This window comes from Spermophilus citellus (genome assembly GCF_964194105.1).
Source record: "Spermophilus citellus genome assembly, chromosome: 3".
In the NCBI taxonomy this organism is placed as follows: domain Eukaryota; kingdom Metazoa; phylum Chordata; class Mammalia; order Rodentia; family Sciuridae; genus Spermophilus; species Spermophilus citellus.
The window spans coordinates 125,921,048-125,938,057 of record NC_138184.1 but is presented as its reverse complement, the minus strand read 5'-3'; the positions used below and the strand labels follow the sequence as shown (position 1 = coordinate 125,938,057).

At 45.3% G+C, this 17,010-nt stretch overlaps 1 protein-coding gene across 8 annotated transcripts in view; it reads right to left on the bottom strand.

Annotated features, from left to right (window-relative positions):
• Positions 1-17,010, bottom strand: part of TNS3 (tensin 3) — a 275,924-nt gene that overhangs the window by 118,942 nt on the left and 139,972 nt on the right. For all 8 annotated transcript variants that reach the window (XM_081287962.1, XM_081287963.1, XM_081287957.1 and 5 more), the window contains 5 exons: positions 14,151-14,215; positions 10,652-10,735; positions 6,542-6,654; positions 5,348-5,408; positions 4,507-4,582 (listed from right to left, as the gene is read on the bottom strand). In XM_081287962.1, coding sequence (XP_081144088.1) covers positions 4,507-4,582; positions 5,348-5,408; positions 6,542-6,654; positions 10,652-10,735; positions 14,151-14,215 — 399 coding nt within the window. The remainder of the gene's footprint in view (positions 1-4,506; positions 4,583-5,347; positions 5,409-6,541; positions 6,655-10,651; positions 10,736-14,150; positions 14,216-17,010) is intronic.

The following is a 17,010-nucleotide window of genomic DNA, read 5'->3' as shown; positions in this document are numbered from 1 at the left end:
CCCCTTTCACCACAGGAGGCACAGGGAAAGGAGTTATTTATGAGTCAGAAAAGGGGGTCCTCACGGGACATTGAATCTGCAGCACCTTAACGTTGGATTTCTAGCTAGAGAAATCAATTCCCGTTACTACAGGTCACCCAGTCTGTGGTGTTCTAAAAAAGCAACCTAAGCAGAACAAGCTGGCCTGGAAGACCACCAAGAAAAGAGGGTGGGCCCCTTACTCAGAAACACCCAACACCAGCAAGGATCTTTTGTCCTGATAAAATGTCCATCCAAGATTCATGTTCAAGTTCAAGTATGAGGTTGTTCCAGAAGATGCCCAGACTAGATGGTGGGTCTGGGTCTCACCTTCACAACTACTCTAACCTGGGCTCGGGTGAGGCTTACACCTGGCCCTCTCCCCACCAAGGCTGTCCCTCTGAGTGCCTCATAGTCAGTGGAACTCCCCAGAACAGGCCCAACTCACTCCTAGGATCACCTGGAACACTCCACCACCACCACCCTTACCCACCTTCTGCTCCCTGAAATGCTCCACATTTGACTATTCCAGTTCTCAAACATCAACGTTGTTCTCAGTAGTGCCACGTCCTCATGGGGGCCTAGGGCTATCCCACTACCCTATGCCTTGTATGAAGTCTGCACCTCTCCCTTCTGAGAACCCACTTGTGGGAAATGGCACACAGAGCTTTGGGGACTCCTCACCCCAGGCCAGGACCACACAAGCCCCAAGGGCTATGAAGAGTGGAAATGACCTTTCATGAAGCTCCAGCCATGCTCACATCTGACTGACATTCCTGCTGACTCAGCGCCTTGCTCACTGTAAGCCTCGGCCTCTCTCTGCTGACCAAGAGCTTCTCTAGAGGCGGCATTAACGAATGCTAGCTGGCCTGACCCTCCTAACCACAGCCTGAGCTTCAGAGGGTCTCTGCTCCATACCAAGTGGACTCACAAGTTTGACTCCAATTTTTGCAACAATTTCAAATAATCACTGCTTCCAAAGTAGCTGCAGACTGACTCTTTAGTTGTTGGATAACAAACCACTTAGGAACAAATAGCTGTGAGCCACTGACACAAGAACAGAGCTGCCTTGCTGTGACCTCTGGGTACTCAGCAGGCATCATTTTTCATCCAAGGTCACCCAGCAACACCAACACAGAGGACAGTACTTTTCTGAGCTAGAGCAGCACCTAGCTCCCTCAGCTCCCTGGACACCCAGGAACTCTACCAGGATGGGGCACATCTACCAAGCCCTGGCACATCCACCAGAGAACGCCTCCCACCCACCCAGGTTCCTCTCCTCCTCTGCCCTGCCCACTTTGTTCCTGGATCCGCCTCACTAATCAAATGCCAAATGCTGCCTCCACCCACAGCCTCCACCTCCCTAGACAGGCTCCTTGTAGCCTGCTCAAAGCCATGTTCCAGTGGCCACAGCCAGGCACATGTGATATTTACTGAGACCTCATGCTTGGGTTGCAGTGCCCACTACAGGGAGGGACAGAGCTGGAATGCAGTTCAGTGGGAAGAGGTTCATGGTGAAGAAGCAGAGGGAAAAGTTAGTGCCCATCCACCCATAAAGTCAAGCCATAGTCTGTCTGGTTGTGACAATGGCTTGTGATGTTTCAGCCTCATGTGGCATGGCCTTCACCCTCTGTCATACACTGTCCTGGAAGATTTATGTGGGTTCACACATTTCATCCGCACAAACCTAAGTGTGCTCCTCACTGAGCAGAGGTCCGTGTTTCCCAAAAGAGAACTATTCAAGAATTCCTGTCCAAGATGTTTAATTTCCTCACAAACATAGACGTCCTAGCAAAGGCATAAGACCCCTCTGGACACCATGAGGCCAAGATGTTGTGTCCTCTATTGGTAATACCCTTCCAGCCCAGCACCTTGATGCCCAAGTCACAGGCCATATCCAACTGAATCCTCACCCAAACTGCTCTGCCTCAACCTACAGTGGCCCCTGACCTGGGCTACAGAGCAGCTGCAGGTCCTCTTTAAGGAAAAACAAACAAACAAACCCACGTCTTCACCAGGATTCTCCAGGACAAAGTCACTGTGCTCCTCCCTTCCTTCCTGTGCCTAGGGCTAAGCCCATAGATTCCGAAAGAGGACAAAATGTTCCAAAAAAGACTATTGGGTAAAAAAATCACAGAGAGAAAAAGAGAAAATGGAAGTGAAGACAGACAAGAGAATGAGAGTAAAGAAAAGGAGGAGAAGAGAGAAAGGAAGGACAGGGAAAGGGGAGTGGCAGTTGGCATCGCAATTAGACTGGTCTGCCCACAGGTCTCAGAAGACCTTGCAGCCACCAGCTCAGAAGCATCTGAAGAGAAGCCTTGCCCTTGTTCTAGGAAGTGGCGAGGGGTGGAGAGCCATACATCCTAGCCTGAGAGTCACCCTCCATATCATAGCTTTTGGTTACCTCCCCTAGGTCACCCTAAAGGGACATGGCTTTAACAACGAATCCCTGCAGACAGGATATGATGACAGGCAGATGCCAATCCTACCCCACCAGCCTCTCCTTTAAAGCTGGAACACTGGACCCTATTCCAGAGCTAGAGACAGGTTAGAGCCATAGCTGGTAAAGCCTGATTAGTGCTCACACAAAGCTGTCCTCCATTAAGGCTCACACTCCTATAATCCCAGCTACGTGGGAGGCTGAGGGAGGAGGATCAGAACTTTAAGTCTAGCAGGAGTAACTCAGACCGTCTCAAATAGAAAGGGCTATGGTTGTAGTTCAGAGGTAGAGTTCCCCTAGGTCCAATCCCAAACACTGAAATAAGTAAATAAATAAATAGCTCGGCCCCTTTGCCCAATGATTGCAGGTGTCCTAAAGCCAGGGCCAGCATTGCACACCTGGACAGAAGACATGAAGCAGCACATGGTGGGGAGAATCTCTCTCCCCTCCTCGCCCTGCCCCTCTCTACTAACCCCAGGGAAGCAGGGAGGCTGCACTGCACTCCAACTACAGGCTTTGCAAGCCCGGGGCCCTTCTCCTTGGGGCATCAGAAGAGAGTGGCTGAAAAATGAGCTTGTGAAAATAGAGTAATCACCTACACCCTCAGCTCTCCCACCTGTGAAATGGGAAGTGCAGTTCTTTCATGAGATTGTCATGGGGATGGAAGGTGATTTTGTGCAGTGCTCAGCACAATGCTGAGCAAAATTAGGGCTCAGTCACATGGCCACACTCCTTACTGACCCTTATACCCTCTCAGGTGCCTTTTCCACCTGTAGAATTCCACTCTATAAGGCTGCACAGACTGAAGCTGCTCAGAGGGCATGCAAAAGGTGTGACTGTATCCCCAGGGTCTCTACCCTCATTATCCTTATGGATTTATTTTTTCCCCCAGAGCTGAGGATCAAGCCTAGGGTCTTGAGCATGCTAAGCACATGTTCCACTACTGAACTACGCCTCCTGTCCTTATTTTTGTGAAAATCTGGGATGGGCAAGGTGGGGATTTTCCCCCATTCATTAAGAAAGAGTTTTAAAATACAAACTTCTGGAGGAAATTAATGAGGATCTTCAAAGACTTTGGTTGAGCCTTTTATATATACTGCAAAGTGAACACCTGAGTCACCTAACCTTTATCAAAGCAGGTCTGCCAAGGCCATGTAAAGATCGTATCTAAGTTATTCTCTGCATCCTGGCAGCTATACATATGCCTTAAAGGTTTTCTTTATTCTAGACAAAATCTTCACTAAAATTATCTTACCTGTATAAATTCCTTTGAATTCAAGATAGATAAAAGACAACGGAGTATAGTGGCAGACATTTAAATTCCAGTGTTTGGGGAGAATGAGGCACCAAGATGGCAAGTTTAAGGGAAGCCTCAGTAATTTAGTGAGGCTTTAAGCAACTTAGTGAGACCCTAAACAACTTAGCAAGACCCTGTCTCAAAACAAAAACTAAAAAATTTCTGGGGATGTGACTCAGAGGTTAAGTACCCCTGGGTTCGATCCCAGGTATCAAAAAAAAAAAAAAACTGAGAGAGATAACACACACACACACACACACACACACACACACAATAACAATTAGTCTCCTCCCAAAATGAACACACCCAAGAAACAAAATTATCTGAAGAAATCAGTGTTTTGATCCTTAACCAAGCTATAATAACACCAGTACTCAGGCCTTAATGCTAAACACATATTTTATTTCTATCGCTACACCCTAGGAGGGCTATGATCATGTTAAGATTACAAATTATGGTCAGGAAATGGGGATGTCCCGAGTTCAGTCACCATATCAGGACTTCATTTTCAAGTTTATATATACAAAATGGCTCTACAATCAAGGACACTAAAGAAGAAAAATTCATTCTCTCCCTTTAATTAAAATACTTTTACTCAGAAAACTAACCAAATGCATTAAGATAAAGGCTACTTTTATACCTTCCTACAGATTTTTTGGAGGGAGGGTTTCAAAAACAGGGGCTGTTACTGTTTTACGATGAAATCTTTTCTGCCTTTCGGGTCATTATTACTGAAACAGCGGGCACTCACCATGATGTCCCCTTTCAGCAGCTGGGCCGGCTCTATGACAATGCAGATTCTGCTGGGGTTTTCTGAGCCAACATTGCTTTGGGATAAACAAGAAGGTACATCATTATGCAATCTCATGATTTTGTGGACAGAATACATGTTGAGAAAAGAAAATGTACATAAAATGTTCCCATTAATACAGAATCTAATTTCTGAGAATCCACTCTATAAAAATGTGTCCAAAAGGCTTAAGAAAATTCCTAGGCCTTGGAGAGCCCTTACAGCAACATCAGGGTCAGTAACTTACCCAAAGGCACTGAGACCCTACCCCAGGGGCCCAATTATAGAGAAGACCAAGGAGCCCCGGAGAGGTGCAGTTGGATGCAGCTTCAACAAGCTACAGGTAAAATTTTCAAAGTGCCATCAATATGCGTAGCATCCAGTGTGAACCCAGAAATGGGACTAAATAAATAAATAAAAAGGTGCTGTGTCCAACTACAACTAAAAAATAAATATTAAAAAAGAAAAACTGATGCATATAAAAAATGCAAAGGAGAGAGAAAGAAAAATCATAAGGGAACCTTGTCCTGGGAATCTTTCCAATATGTGCACTTCCAAACAGCAATGGCCCTTTCTCCACTGGAGGCTCTAGTGTTCACCCCCTTGATGGAGCCAACTTAAGTGGCAGGAACAGGACACCTGTGTATGTCGCAGCATAGGCTGCCCCAGGGCTTTCCCTTCTGCATGCTCCTTGGGCTCCTTGGAATTTCTCACCTCACTGCCCACACCCTCTTCCCATGATAAAGGTAGCCAGGCTCTACCACGATCCCCAGGATGCCACAGGACAAGCTCCAGCACTTACTAGATCCCTGATGTATACACAGGCTGCATGGCTTGGTAGAGCTTCAGAAAGGGCCGGCACACTGAAAGAAAGACAGACCCCAGGTAAAAATGGCATCAGAGTCTAGCCAAAAAAGAGAGGCAGGTGCAGGGAGATCAGAGACTGCATAGGCTGCTAGAGAGACTGGGGAAACAGCTCCCAGAGTTGCCCACATTCAGTGAGCATAAGGAGTCTCCCGCCCCTGCAGGAAATAGCAGGCCTCACCTGAAGCCCAAACTTGGTCCTATTAGCCGCAGAAAAGAGAGTTTGACCTTTATCCAGACGCCTACTAGGGCACTAAATAGTGAGACCAGGAGGGCTCAAAATCCACTTTCTGCTCAGTAGGTCCACTCTGGTCCTGATGACCAGGGGGACTGGAAGGCATAGATATACTTTAAAATGGAAGAAACGAAGTCAGGTGCAGTGGCACACACCTGTAATCCCTGCTACTCAGGAGGCTGAGACAGCAGGAGTACAAGTTTGAGACCACCCTGAGCAACTTAGTGAGATTCAATCTCAAAAGAAAATTCAAAAGGGCTGGGCATGTAACTCAGTGGTAGAACCATCACCTAGATGCCCTAGATTTATCCTCAGCACTGCAAAAGGATGAAACTGCAACTATCTAAATCACACAAAGGAGAAGCAGACAGGATTCTGACACCAGCCATGTGCTGTGAGCACTTACATGGGACTGGGGAGGGGACAAGGTCTTGACCACCCACAGTCTATGGGTACCTACATGGGACTAGGGACCAGGGCAAAAGGTCCTGATGCCAACCCTGTGCTAGGTGCTCTCTCTCTTGAAATCACTTTAAGGAGAAGGGATAAGATGGGATCCTGAAGCAGCTGGGAAATCTCTTTCATGCTGATTTCGCTCACAGCTGTGTGAGCCTGAGACCAAGTGCACAGCTGACCCACAGGACTGCTGGCCTAGGATGACACGGCATTCCAGATTCCTTGTTTGCAGGCAGAGGAGTATTGGCTCCCTGTCCCCCTCCAAATCAACTGTTTCACTCCGAATCAACTGTTTCAAACAGTCCCCCAAAGTTGAAGCTCTGTCCACACAACAGAGCTGCTTCTACAACTAGGAAGCTGAGGGAGAGATTCAAGGTGTCACAGAATCAGGTAGGGGGCTTGTTACCAAATCACGGGCTCCATGCCATGGAAGTTTCTCACCTCCTCCAGTGTCGAAGTTAGGGGTGCCGTGCAGGATGACGAAATGCAGGAACAAGGGCGAGGCATTCATCTTCACTGACCCTGAGAGAAGCCCGCTGAGAAACTGCACATACCTGCAAAGAACAGCGGCTGAGACCCCACAGCAGCACTCTCAGTACTGCACAAGTCCTAGTAGGGCCAGGAGGGAGGAGGAAACTGCCTCCTGAGACAATCAGGAGGTCCTGTCCTGCTGCACAACTCAAAGTGGTGATCTGCCGAAGCCTCAGAGGGTCACAGCCCTGGCGGTGGCTCCATTCACAATGCTAGGAACTGCCCACATGGCCACTCGCTAAATAGCAGGGACAAAGAGACACAAGCATCCCCCATGCCTGGGCACTGACACCTGGGAAGCCTCCTCACCCATTCCCCAAACCCCATGCCAGGTCAGGCCAGCCTCTGGGGCCACATGATGCAGGCCCAGCAACTCATTCCCCCTATGACTTTCTGCTCCCGCTCAGGAGGCCTGATGAACAGTCAAGGTTCTCTCTCACTTGTACATGGCACTTCCCACACCAACAGTAAGAGGTTCTTTGACCTCAGAAGTCCCTGAGCTACTCTTCCCCAAGAGTCTCCTCTTAGGTCCTCTCTTAGTGGCCCGGCTCCAAGGTAAAGACCACTTGGGACTATCATGGGCCTGGAAGATGTGACTTTTCCTGTCTGAATTCTAGGCTCAGCCCTGTGCACTCAGAGGGAAGTTTCTATACTAGGAGCGTGTGATCCACAGGGTCCTCATGAGACACGACAAGGCAGCAATGACCAGAACACGTGTTGGACCCTCCTCCAGCTCTGATGTTCCCTCGGCCTTGGGCCTCCCTCCCTGTGCCCTGCCTGACACTCCCTGATTCCCTGTGTACCTGGTAGCCCAGAGCTGCCCCTGCCCTGAATTCCCTGATAGCAGTTCTAATGATGCACCTCATGCTATTTGAGGGTGGATAAATGAGGCACATTTGGCATCCAACAAACTGTCAGTTAAGATGGGAGTCTTTCAGTGGCTGTAGGACTATGAGATAAGACCAGTAGTACATCTGTCATTTGTCCCCTACTTTCTCTGTTCATCTAGTTTTAATCACCTAAATTTTATATCCTGAGTCACCCCCTAGCACTGGGTGGCCCTGAGCACAAGTGACAGCTCTTCCCCAGGCCCTCCTGTGAGAGCCCCAGCCCAATGTATACAGTCCATGGGCTCCTGGCTATGGGTGTGGGCAGTTCTGCAATAACCACTCAGGTGAGCTGGTCCTTTACAGGCTGGACCTGCTTGGGCCTATTGTGCACCCAGACCTCAGAATAAAATTGGTACTTGTTTCACAATTTCATGGAAATGTGGAACATTCTGCAGCACCCAAGGGCTCCTGTTACCAACAGTGTGAGAAGCTGACTTTAACTGAAGTCAGACATGTCACCACTATCTGCAGGGGACAAACAGCTGTCCTCCAGGAAGCTGAGATCGCTCCTTGCTCAGAAGCCATTAGCTCCTGTCCCACACTATGGGCAAAGCCTCCATTTCTACTCAACTGGGGTTATCGCTCATGTGCAAAAGAGCACAAAAAGTTTCTTCCTTCAGATGAGTAAGGTCAAGGTACAGCAGCAGAATACTGTTTCTCCACAAGCTCCCAAAGAAGGACACAGAGTCCAAGACCACAGGCCCACTGTTGACCATGGGGGAAAAGAAAGAAAACCACTTGCATCTGCCCCAGGACTCTGTCTCTGAAGCAGAGTGCCTGCCCTGTCTGAAATTAGCTCTCAACAGTCACCAGATCTCCATCTCTGTCTATGAAGGGTCACTCAGCTCACAGCTTCACCAATCCAAAAAGTAATCACAGTCAGCCTTCTGTGCCCATAAGTTCTATATCCATGAGTTCCACCAAATTTAAATAAAAAACTTTGGTAGGGAAAGAACTGCATCTGTATTGAACATGGACAGGTTTTTATTTTGTTTTGTTTTTTCATTATTCCCTAAAATATACAGTGTCAACCACTATTTACATAAACTCATTTACATTTATAAGTCATCTAGATGTGATTTCAAGTACACAGGAAGATGCATGTAAGTTTCATGTAAATACAAGATCTTTCTGTATAAGGAACTTGAGTATCTGCAAATTTTAGAATCCATGAGGTTTCTGGAACCAATCCCCTGACAATACCAACGGGTAACTATACTAATAATTTGAAGGTTCTGAGGGGTTCCTTATCTCTCTGCCAATGGCTTCTTTAGAAGTTGCTGTTGAGATTTTGGAGCTTGTCAGCCACAAATCCTAAGCTTATTATTCAATCTCAGAAGTGATTATTGTGAGCTTGAATTTGAACTGAATTCTTGGCCTTGGTCCTAAAATAGCCCACAAGGAACCCCTGTCCACAGGGTGTCTGTAGGACAATGAAGTCTCCCTGCTCCCATAAAGGCTGTCATTGCACATTCTTCTGGTCTCAAACATCCCTCCAGATTTCTCTTACACATGCATTCAGTTGTTCACCAACTCAATAATTATTTGGTGAGCATCTTCTAATGCAGGCACTGAGCAAGATATTAGAAAAAGATGGAGAATTAGGGGCAGTCCCCTGATCTTGGGTGCAAGGCATTAGGCTTGGAATGCAAAGTTGAACATCACATTTCATCAATTACAGATGCACAGCAGGCAGATGCACCAAAGCTGTGGGCATGTTAAAGAGAGAAGTATTTCCCTTCGCCACACTCTTTTAATGTTATTAAAAAGTTGCTGGTTCAGTAAATAATAAGAACAAAAAGGAGACAATAAGGAGGCCATGCCTCCCTGGTGTGTGCTAGACATCTTTTTGCATGGCTCACATCTTGTTAACATCCTATCTTCTGCGCAAGAGATCATACAGATTCCCATTTTGGGAACTGCTCAGTGGAAAAATAATGCTTTATGGTTCAAAATAGAACAAGGGCTATTTAACTATAACACTGATAAATGCACCAGGTTTTTTTTTTAACCACAATTTGCATTCCTTGAGAGGCCTGTTGTTCAGACACAGCCAGGCTCCAACCCATAGTCCCACATGTAGCCCACATTCCTCCAACATGCCCCAGTCTGAGCAGAGACAGACCCAGGCCTTTGGAGACACCCACAACAAAAGGAGAAGGCGCCTCTGACAGTCCCTGAAATTGCTCTCCATACCTCCTGACACAGCCCTTGGCTTCACCAGAGAAAACAGATGTGAAGGATCACGATTCACTTACAAAAGGTCGGGATATTAACAATCCTGTCTCCAAGATAGAAAACTATTTTCAACTATCTTGCTAATTCTTGGACAAATTGCCTACTTTTTGCCTTAAAATAAAACTGTAATGGAGATATGTGCTGAGCTCCACGGGTTGCCATCTGCCAAGGAAGTGGAGATGGTGCTTCTCACTGCACACCCCACCCTGCTCAAGTTCCTCTTGACCTTAGACAAGAGGGCAGGCATCAAAGAAGAAAGTCCTGCTCCACCATGGCCATTCCCCAGCATTTCCAGGAGCCATGCTGAGAAGGACAGATAGGGGTGGTGGGCAATGTCAAAGAGAAATCCTCCCTGGCTTTAGGGAGCTGGTGCACAGGAGTTGGCACATGGTTGCTCAACCTTTGGCCTTTTTCCTATCAGTAAAATTCTACTAACATTCAACTATGTTCACTTACTTCCCTTTGTCTATGGTTGCATTTGTCTTAGAACAATGGTGATAGAGACCACGCAGCCTGGAAAGCATGAAGCACCCACCCTGTAGCCTGTTACAGAACAGGTTCGCTGATCTCCTGTCTAGCAGGCAGAAACAAGTTCCAACATGATCATGGAAATTAGAACTCACTGGCTGCAGAACAGGAAGACCCCCACTGTGAGTGAGGAGAAGGGGGTACTGAGTCTACCTCTCTCAAAGTGAACTGCAGGGTAGGGGCTCTCACCAGACCCAGAGGGTGGCTCATTTCCTCATTTCTGCCAGATCAAGCCCTTTCCTCATGTTCTTCTGCACAATTCAAGGGCACTGTTGAGGGGCAGATTAGAAGTCCTCTGCTTGCATTTGTCTAAAGGTAAAATCCTATTCATCTTTTCCCTCTGGGCTCCAGGATGGATACGTACCGTTTCTGGGAAGGCTGCATTAAAGCCGAAACTTTGTCATCATAAAACTTCTTCATTGCAAATCTGTCGAGGGCCTGGTCAGCACTGGGGAAGAAGAGAGAGAGAGACAGAATTAACTAGGTGGAACTGCCAGTCACCATGAGGCTGAGTGGCCTGAGACATACATCCTATGCCTGTTCAGGGCAACCACCTCCCACCGGGGGCTTTGTGCTTTTACTCCACCTGTGCACACTCATGCCACGCTTTTCTTCTTAAACTTCATTTCCCTGCAGGAATATGTTCAGCTCAAAGTGGAAACCATACCTGCAAGGTTTGAACTCCTACCTGAAATACAGGTACCTTATCTAAGGGTGTGACGCCTAGACGTGCCGTACACTCAGCTCAGCAGGAGAAGAACTGGCTAAGGCTCTTCAGCAAGCAGGTGGCTGACCCAGCCTCAGGACCACAAAGATATGAGGAGCAAGCCCAGAACATGTCAGAGCATACCCCTGTGAAGTTCCAAGAGGCAAGTGTGGGACACTCAGTTCAAAGTCACTTCTCAGAACAGGCTTGAGGAGGGTTGGGGACGAGGCAGCCCAGGATGGGCTGGAAAGGAGTCTGAGGCCTCAGGGTTGCATAAGGACATTTCTGAAGTGACTGCTGCAGGAGGGAAACTGCTTTCCAGCAACATGTCTGACATTCAACTCCAGCTCCAAAATGCCCACAAGTAGTATTCACAGAACCTTCTGGAAACCTCACAGCAGGGCACTCCTGGGTTTCCTGAAGTGACTTCATGATAAATCATGGAACATGATTGATTGAGACTTAACAGGTGAGCTAAAAGCTTCCTTGAAAATCTGACAAAAGTAAGGGCCTTCTCCTGAGAAAAATGTATATATATCCCTCCAGAAAAAAAAAATGATATATTCAGAAATTGTGGACAACTTAAAAACCCAGAAAAAATACGCAGTGAGATAGGCAGAAGTATGAAGGAAAAATATTCAAATCAATGTTAATGTGATTGACTCCCATTGAATGTTGTATAATGAAGGGCTTGCTGCTTGTATTCATCTGAACAAGGGGCTTGGCTGGTGGGGTTTTCCCAAAACAGAAGGGCCCAATTAAGCACTGAATATTTTACACAGAGTAAATTTATCATTTAAGTTGAAACATGGAATTATATACCCACTTACTGACTATTGAGCATATTTTTGTTTAATTAAATGTTGAGAATACATTTTGGTCAGTGTGTGTGGGGAGGAGGGTTGTTTTTTGTTTTTTGTTTTTTGGTACTAGGGTTTGAACCAGGGGCACTTAACCACCAAGCCACATCTCCAGCCCTTTTTTTATATTTTATTAGAGACAGGACCTCACTGAGTTGCTTAAGGCCTTGCTAAGTTGCTGAGGCTGGCTTTGAACTCACAATCCTCCCGCCTCAGTCTCCCAAGTCACTGGGATTATAAGCGTGCACCACCACACCCGGCGGTGGCTGGTGTTTTTGTTCAATATTAATCGTATTATTACTTTTAATAATATCATTTCTGGCTTTCTTTTGAACTCATATTTTTATAGAGCTGATATGAGTGTTCTTTGTGTCTTAAAGTTTCTTACTTTCTTTCTTTTATTATGTTTCTGTTTTGTGCTATTTGCAGTTTGTGATAAAGCCTTAAACTGGTATCCTCCTCTGATTAGTTCTAATACATAACCTAAGAGAGAACATTGCAGGAATGCTACAAAATGTATAACATGAGGTTATTCATGGCAAGCCCTTGAGGAGAGAATAAGCGGAAGCAACTTAAATTCTAAAGAAAAACGTCATGTAACCGGGACAGGTAAAACCGGCAAACATTTAAATACAGAAAATTATCTATATAACAGAGTACTGGACAGCTGCTCAAACAATACTGGGGCAGGTACTCAGGAAACAGTGTAATATAGAAAAACAGTGACAGAAAGTGCTGTGGTGTCACACCACTTAAATGGAAAGCACTTAATCCTGTTACTCCTAAAAACAGCAGCATGAATGATAGCTCACACCTGAGTGTCAGTGCTGTGCCAAGCACCTAGCAAGCAGTGACACATGGAATCCTCACAACACTCAGGAGATTCAGCTATAACTCCCTGTCCCCATGAAAATACTGAGGCTCAGAAAGGTTCACACAGACTCTCTGGAGAAGGCAGGTTTTTATGCAGAGACTCAGGAATGTGCTTTAAACAAGTAAAGCTTCTCTCCATGCTTCCCCCAAGTGCAAGCACCCCCCACAGCATGCAGAACTTCAGACAGAACTGCACTGTGGGGCAGAAAGGCTCAGGGTGGTCTCTGTCTAGAACCAGCAGGCTAAATTTGGTCTCTGACCAAATACCTCTGGCTTAACTGAGGGGTCGATGTGACACAGGAATCTCAATGTGTCTGGCACACGCACAAATGCTTATTCTCACCCAGAGGGGCTCTTATTTTCACTCAGGGGTTAGGTTTCCTCCCTGGCAGGCACCAGCTCCCCAATTTGTTTCCAGAGAAAACATTCTGAAAGGCACATTTCACTCCTTCTCACTAGCAAGGAAAAGGTTCATTGGCTTCTATGAGTAGGCTTGTATTTCCTCAGCCTGGAGTAGCTCAGGCTTCACAAGGTAGCCATTGAGAAGCAGGGTTGGTATAAACGCAAAACCCACAAGGAATGATATTTTCTTTTCTTTTTTTTTTTTTTTTTTTTTTTTTTTTGCAGTGCTGGGGATCAAAACCCAGGGGCTTGCACATGCATATGCTCTACCAGTAAACTACACCCCCAACCCAAGAATGATACTGTCCAAAATGAATTTTAGTATACAAGGAGATCCTGGCATTTGAAAGCCTATCAGGGTACTGACCAATGCCTGAGACTAGATCAAAGCTGAGATCCTTGTGACCATATAGTGTCTATTACTTCTAGCAGAGGGGACCCTGGTGGCTCCTTTAAAGTCCCCACAATTACTATCTCACCTGCTGGCCCAAACCAGCTTCCCACTCAGAGGTTGGACAAACTGCCCCATGTCTCTGAGCCTCCGTTTCTTCATCTGTGCAATGGGAATAGCAATAACTGCCTCACGGGTTAGTTGGGAGGATTCAGGAAGAATAGTAAAACATTCAGTGTCCTTCCCAGAGGCCAAGTGTATGTTAAAAAAAAAAAAAGTGGTTGTCACCATCATTATTTATAAAGTATGACCTAATCTAGCAAGAATTCTGCTCTTACTTTTAATAGCAATATTATTACCTCTTGTTTTTATTAGTGTATGACTAGGCTCATTCAGTTTTCATGCCTCCATGAAAGTCCTTGGCATCCATCATACACACCCTCAAATAGGAAAATGTCTTTTTCATTTTGTAGTGTAAATCCTTCTCTGGAAGCTGGGTTTTACACACAGATCACTATGGTACTGCGGACAGGAAATATGTCCAGGGTAACTCCATTAAAAGATCACCATCCACCCCTCATAGTCTCAGTGTCCAACACCCCATGATGAGGAGCCCTCGTCTCCATCCTACCTGGCCGAGACGTTGGTGAAGTGCATGTAGGATGATATGACCACTCCAATGCGCCCTTTCCCGCCCTGCAGGAAACAAAAGATGAACAAATGTTCTCTGGAAACCCGCAGCTTTCAGAAATGCAATTTGACAGAAAACGCTCGCTCACCAGAGTTCTCTGTCAGAACAGAATGACAGAGAGCTTGCTTTAGAGGGTAGGCCAGCTTTGTTCCCTCTGCCTCCCTGTTAAGAGTAAGCCGCACTCAAGCGCAGCCTCCAGAGTAGGAAACCTGCAGGCAGGGGGCCCACAGCCAGAGCAGGTGTCAATCAGGGTGTCTGCAGAAGCCCTGCAGGGCAGACTTAGCCAGCAACAGACATTTCACCACCTCCCAATTAGACTGGACAAAACTGTGCCAGGAACTGCAGAAATTAGCATGACTTAATTACCCCAGTGAAACAGGAGTAAATTCCCGCTCACAGGCTGACAGCAACCAGGGCTGCACACAGGGCAAGACTGCAGATTCACCACCCTGGTGCCTGATACCACCCAAGCTCCCGGGCACGCCCACTTGGCCTTCCTCCTTACAGACCGAGGGACCCTTGTGCCAAGAAGCTGCTGTGATGGGAAAAGGATCCCTCAAATCATAACCACAGACACAGTACACAAGTCAATATGACCAACAGCAACAGAAGGGGAAGCCATGAGACAGGATGCACCCACCCACACACTGCACCTTCAAAAACACACCACCATAACCTACTTGCTAACAGCAGTTGGCAAATCACAGCTGGCCAGCTCTGCCCAGCATCTCTTTTCCTATAAGCTATGAGCTAAGAGTCCTTACACTTTTACACCAATGAAGAAAAAGTAAAATAAAAAAAAAAAGAATGAGATTCTGAGGCATGTGAAAATTATATGATGTTAGGACATCAGTGTCTATCACTGAGTCTGAGGGGGACACAGCATGCATATTTCTTTAAAGAACCCTCTACCTACACTGAAGCATCAGGTTTGAGGAATTGCAGCAAGACCAGGCAGCCTACAAAGCCTTAAAATACATACTACCTGGATCTTTTAAGAAGTTTGCAGAGCCATTTGGTATGCAGCTCCCTAACTCTATCCTCAAAAAGGAAAGAAAAATCCAAGTCAAACTTGCAATCAAGCAACAAACACATGCAAATGGCACCAGGATGATTCTTCTCTCTGTTCTGTGAAAGTTAAAGGCATTTCTGATAGATACTCAAAGCAGGAACTTGACAAATTCTTTGTTATTGAATCCTAGCATATAGAGTCATTAACTGTAAAGCTACTAACATGTTTTTTACATAAAATTACGTTTGAGGGCAGAAATTCATCTACAAGAAACAACACCTCAGCCAAAAGCAGGCACACAAGTTGTGACCATTACTGCTGGTATCTTTTTTTTTTTTTAGTATTATTTTTTTTCGAATTCTTAATATTTATTTTTTAGTTTTCAGCGGACACAACATCTTTGTATGTGGTGCTGAGGATTGAACCCGGGCCGCACACATGCCAGGCAAGCGTGCTACCGCTTGAGCCACATCCCCAGCCCACTGCTGGTATCTTCTATCAGTCATTTTTGTGGGACTAATTATGGACACATGAAGTATATACTAAGAGATCTCAGGGAAGAGAAACAGCAACATATTAACTGTGAGGACTTCAATATCCCCACTTTCAATAATGGACAGATCATCCAGATGGAAAACCAAAAACCAAATCAACCTGTGAAACTTACAGAATAACAAACATGCAGATTGCACCATCTTCTCAAGAAAATGCAAAATATTTTCCAAGATAGAAGGCATGTTAGTTCACAAAACAAGTCTTAACAGATTTATGAAGACCGAAATCATATCAAATATCTGTTCTGACCACCATGGTATGAAACTTTAAATAAGTAACAGGAGGAATCTTGGAAAATTAACAAATATGTAGAGGTTAAACAACATGCTCCTGAAAAACTATTGGGTCAAAGAAGAAGTTAAAATATCTTGAGACAAACAAAAATGGAAGAAGCACACATACTAAAATTTATGGGACACAGCAAAAGCAGTTTCAAGAGGAAGTTTAGAGCAATAAACTACCTCAAAACAAAAAAAAAGTTTTCAAACAGCCTAACATTATATGTCAGGAAATTAGGAAAATAAGAACTTAGCCCAAAGTTGCTAGAAGGAAGGAACTAACAAAAATCTAAGCTGAACAAAAGAAGAGACTCAAAAAGCAATAGAAAACAGCAGCAAAACCAAGAGCTGGGTATTTGAAATGACAAACAAAATTAGCAAACCTTTAGCTAGATTAACTAAGATTAATAAAGATAAGACCCAAATAAATGAAAACGAAGGAAAGAGGAACATATCACAACCAACAGCACAGAAATATAAAGGATCACAAGAGACTACAATGGATGATTCTATACTTACAATGAGATATATGAACTAGAAGAAAATCCTAGAAGCATACAACCTCTAAGACCAACTCATAAACAAACAAAAAATCTGAACAAAACTATAATAAACTGGGAGACTAAGACAAAAATAAAAAGCCTCCCATCAAAGATAAGCTCAGGGCCAGATGTTTTCATGGAAGAATTCTATTGAACATTTAAAGAAATAATCCCAACCCTAAAAATCTTCCAAAAAACTGAACATTTCCAAATTCATTTTCCTGGGACAGGATTACCCTGATATGAACCTTTCCTTGAAAAAGCCATATAACAAATATTTTAGGCTTCATGGACTTCATGGTCTTGGTGCAGATCCTCAAATCTCAACCACGATGTGGGTGGAAATAGCTATGATATGCATAAAGAAACGGGGGTAGCCAGACTCCACATATGAAACCTGAACTTCATACAAC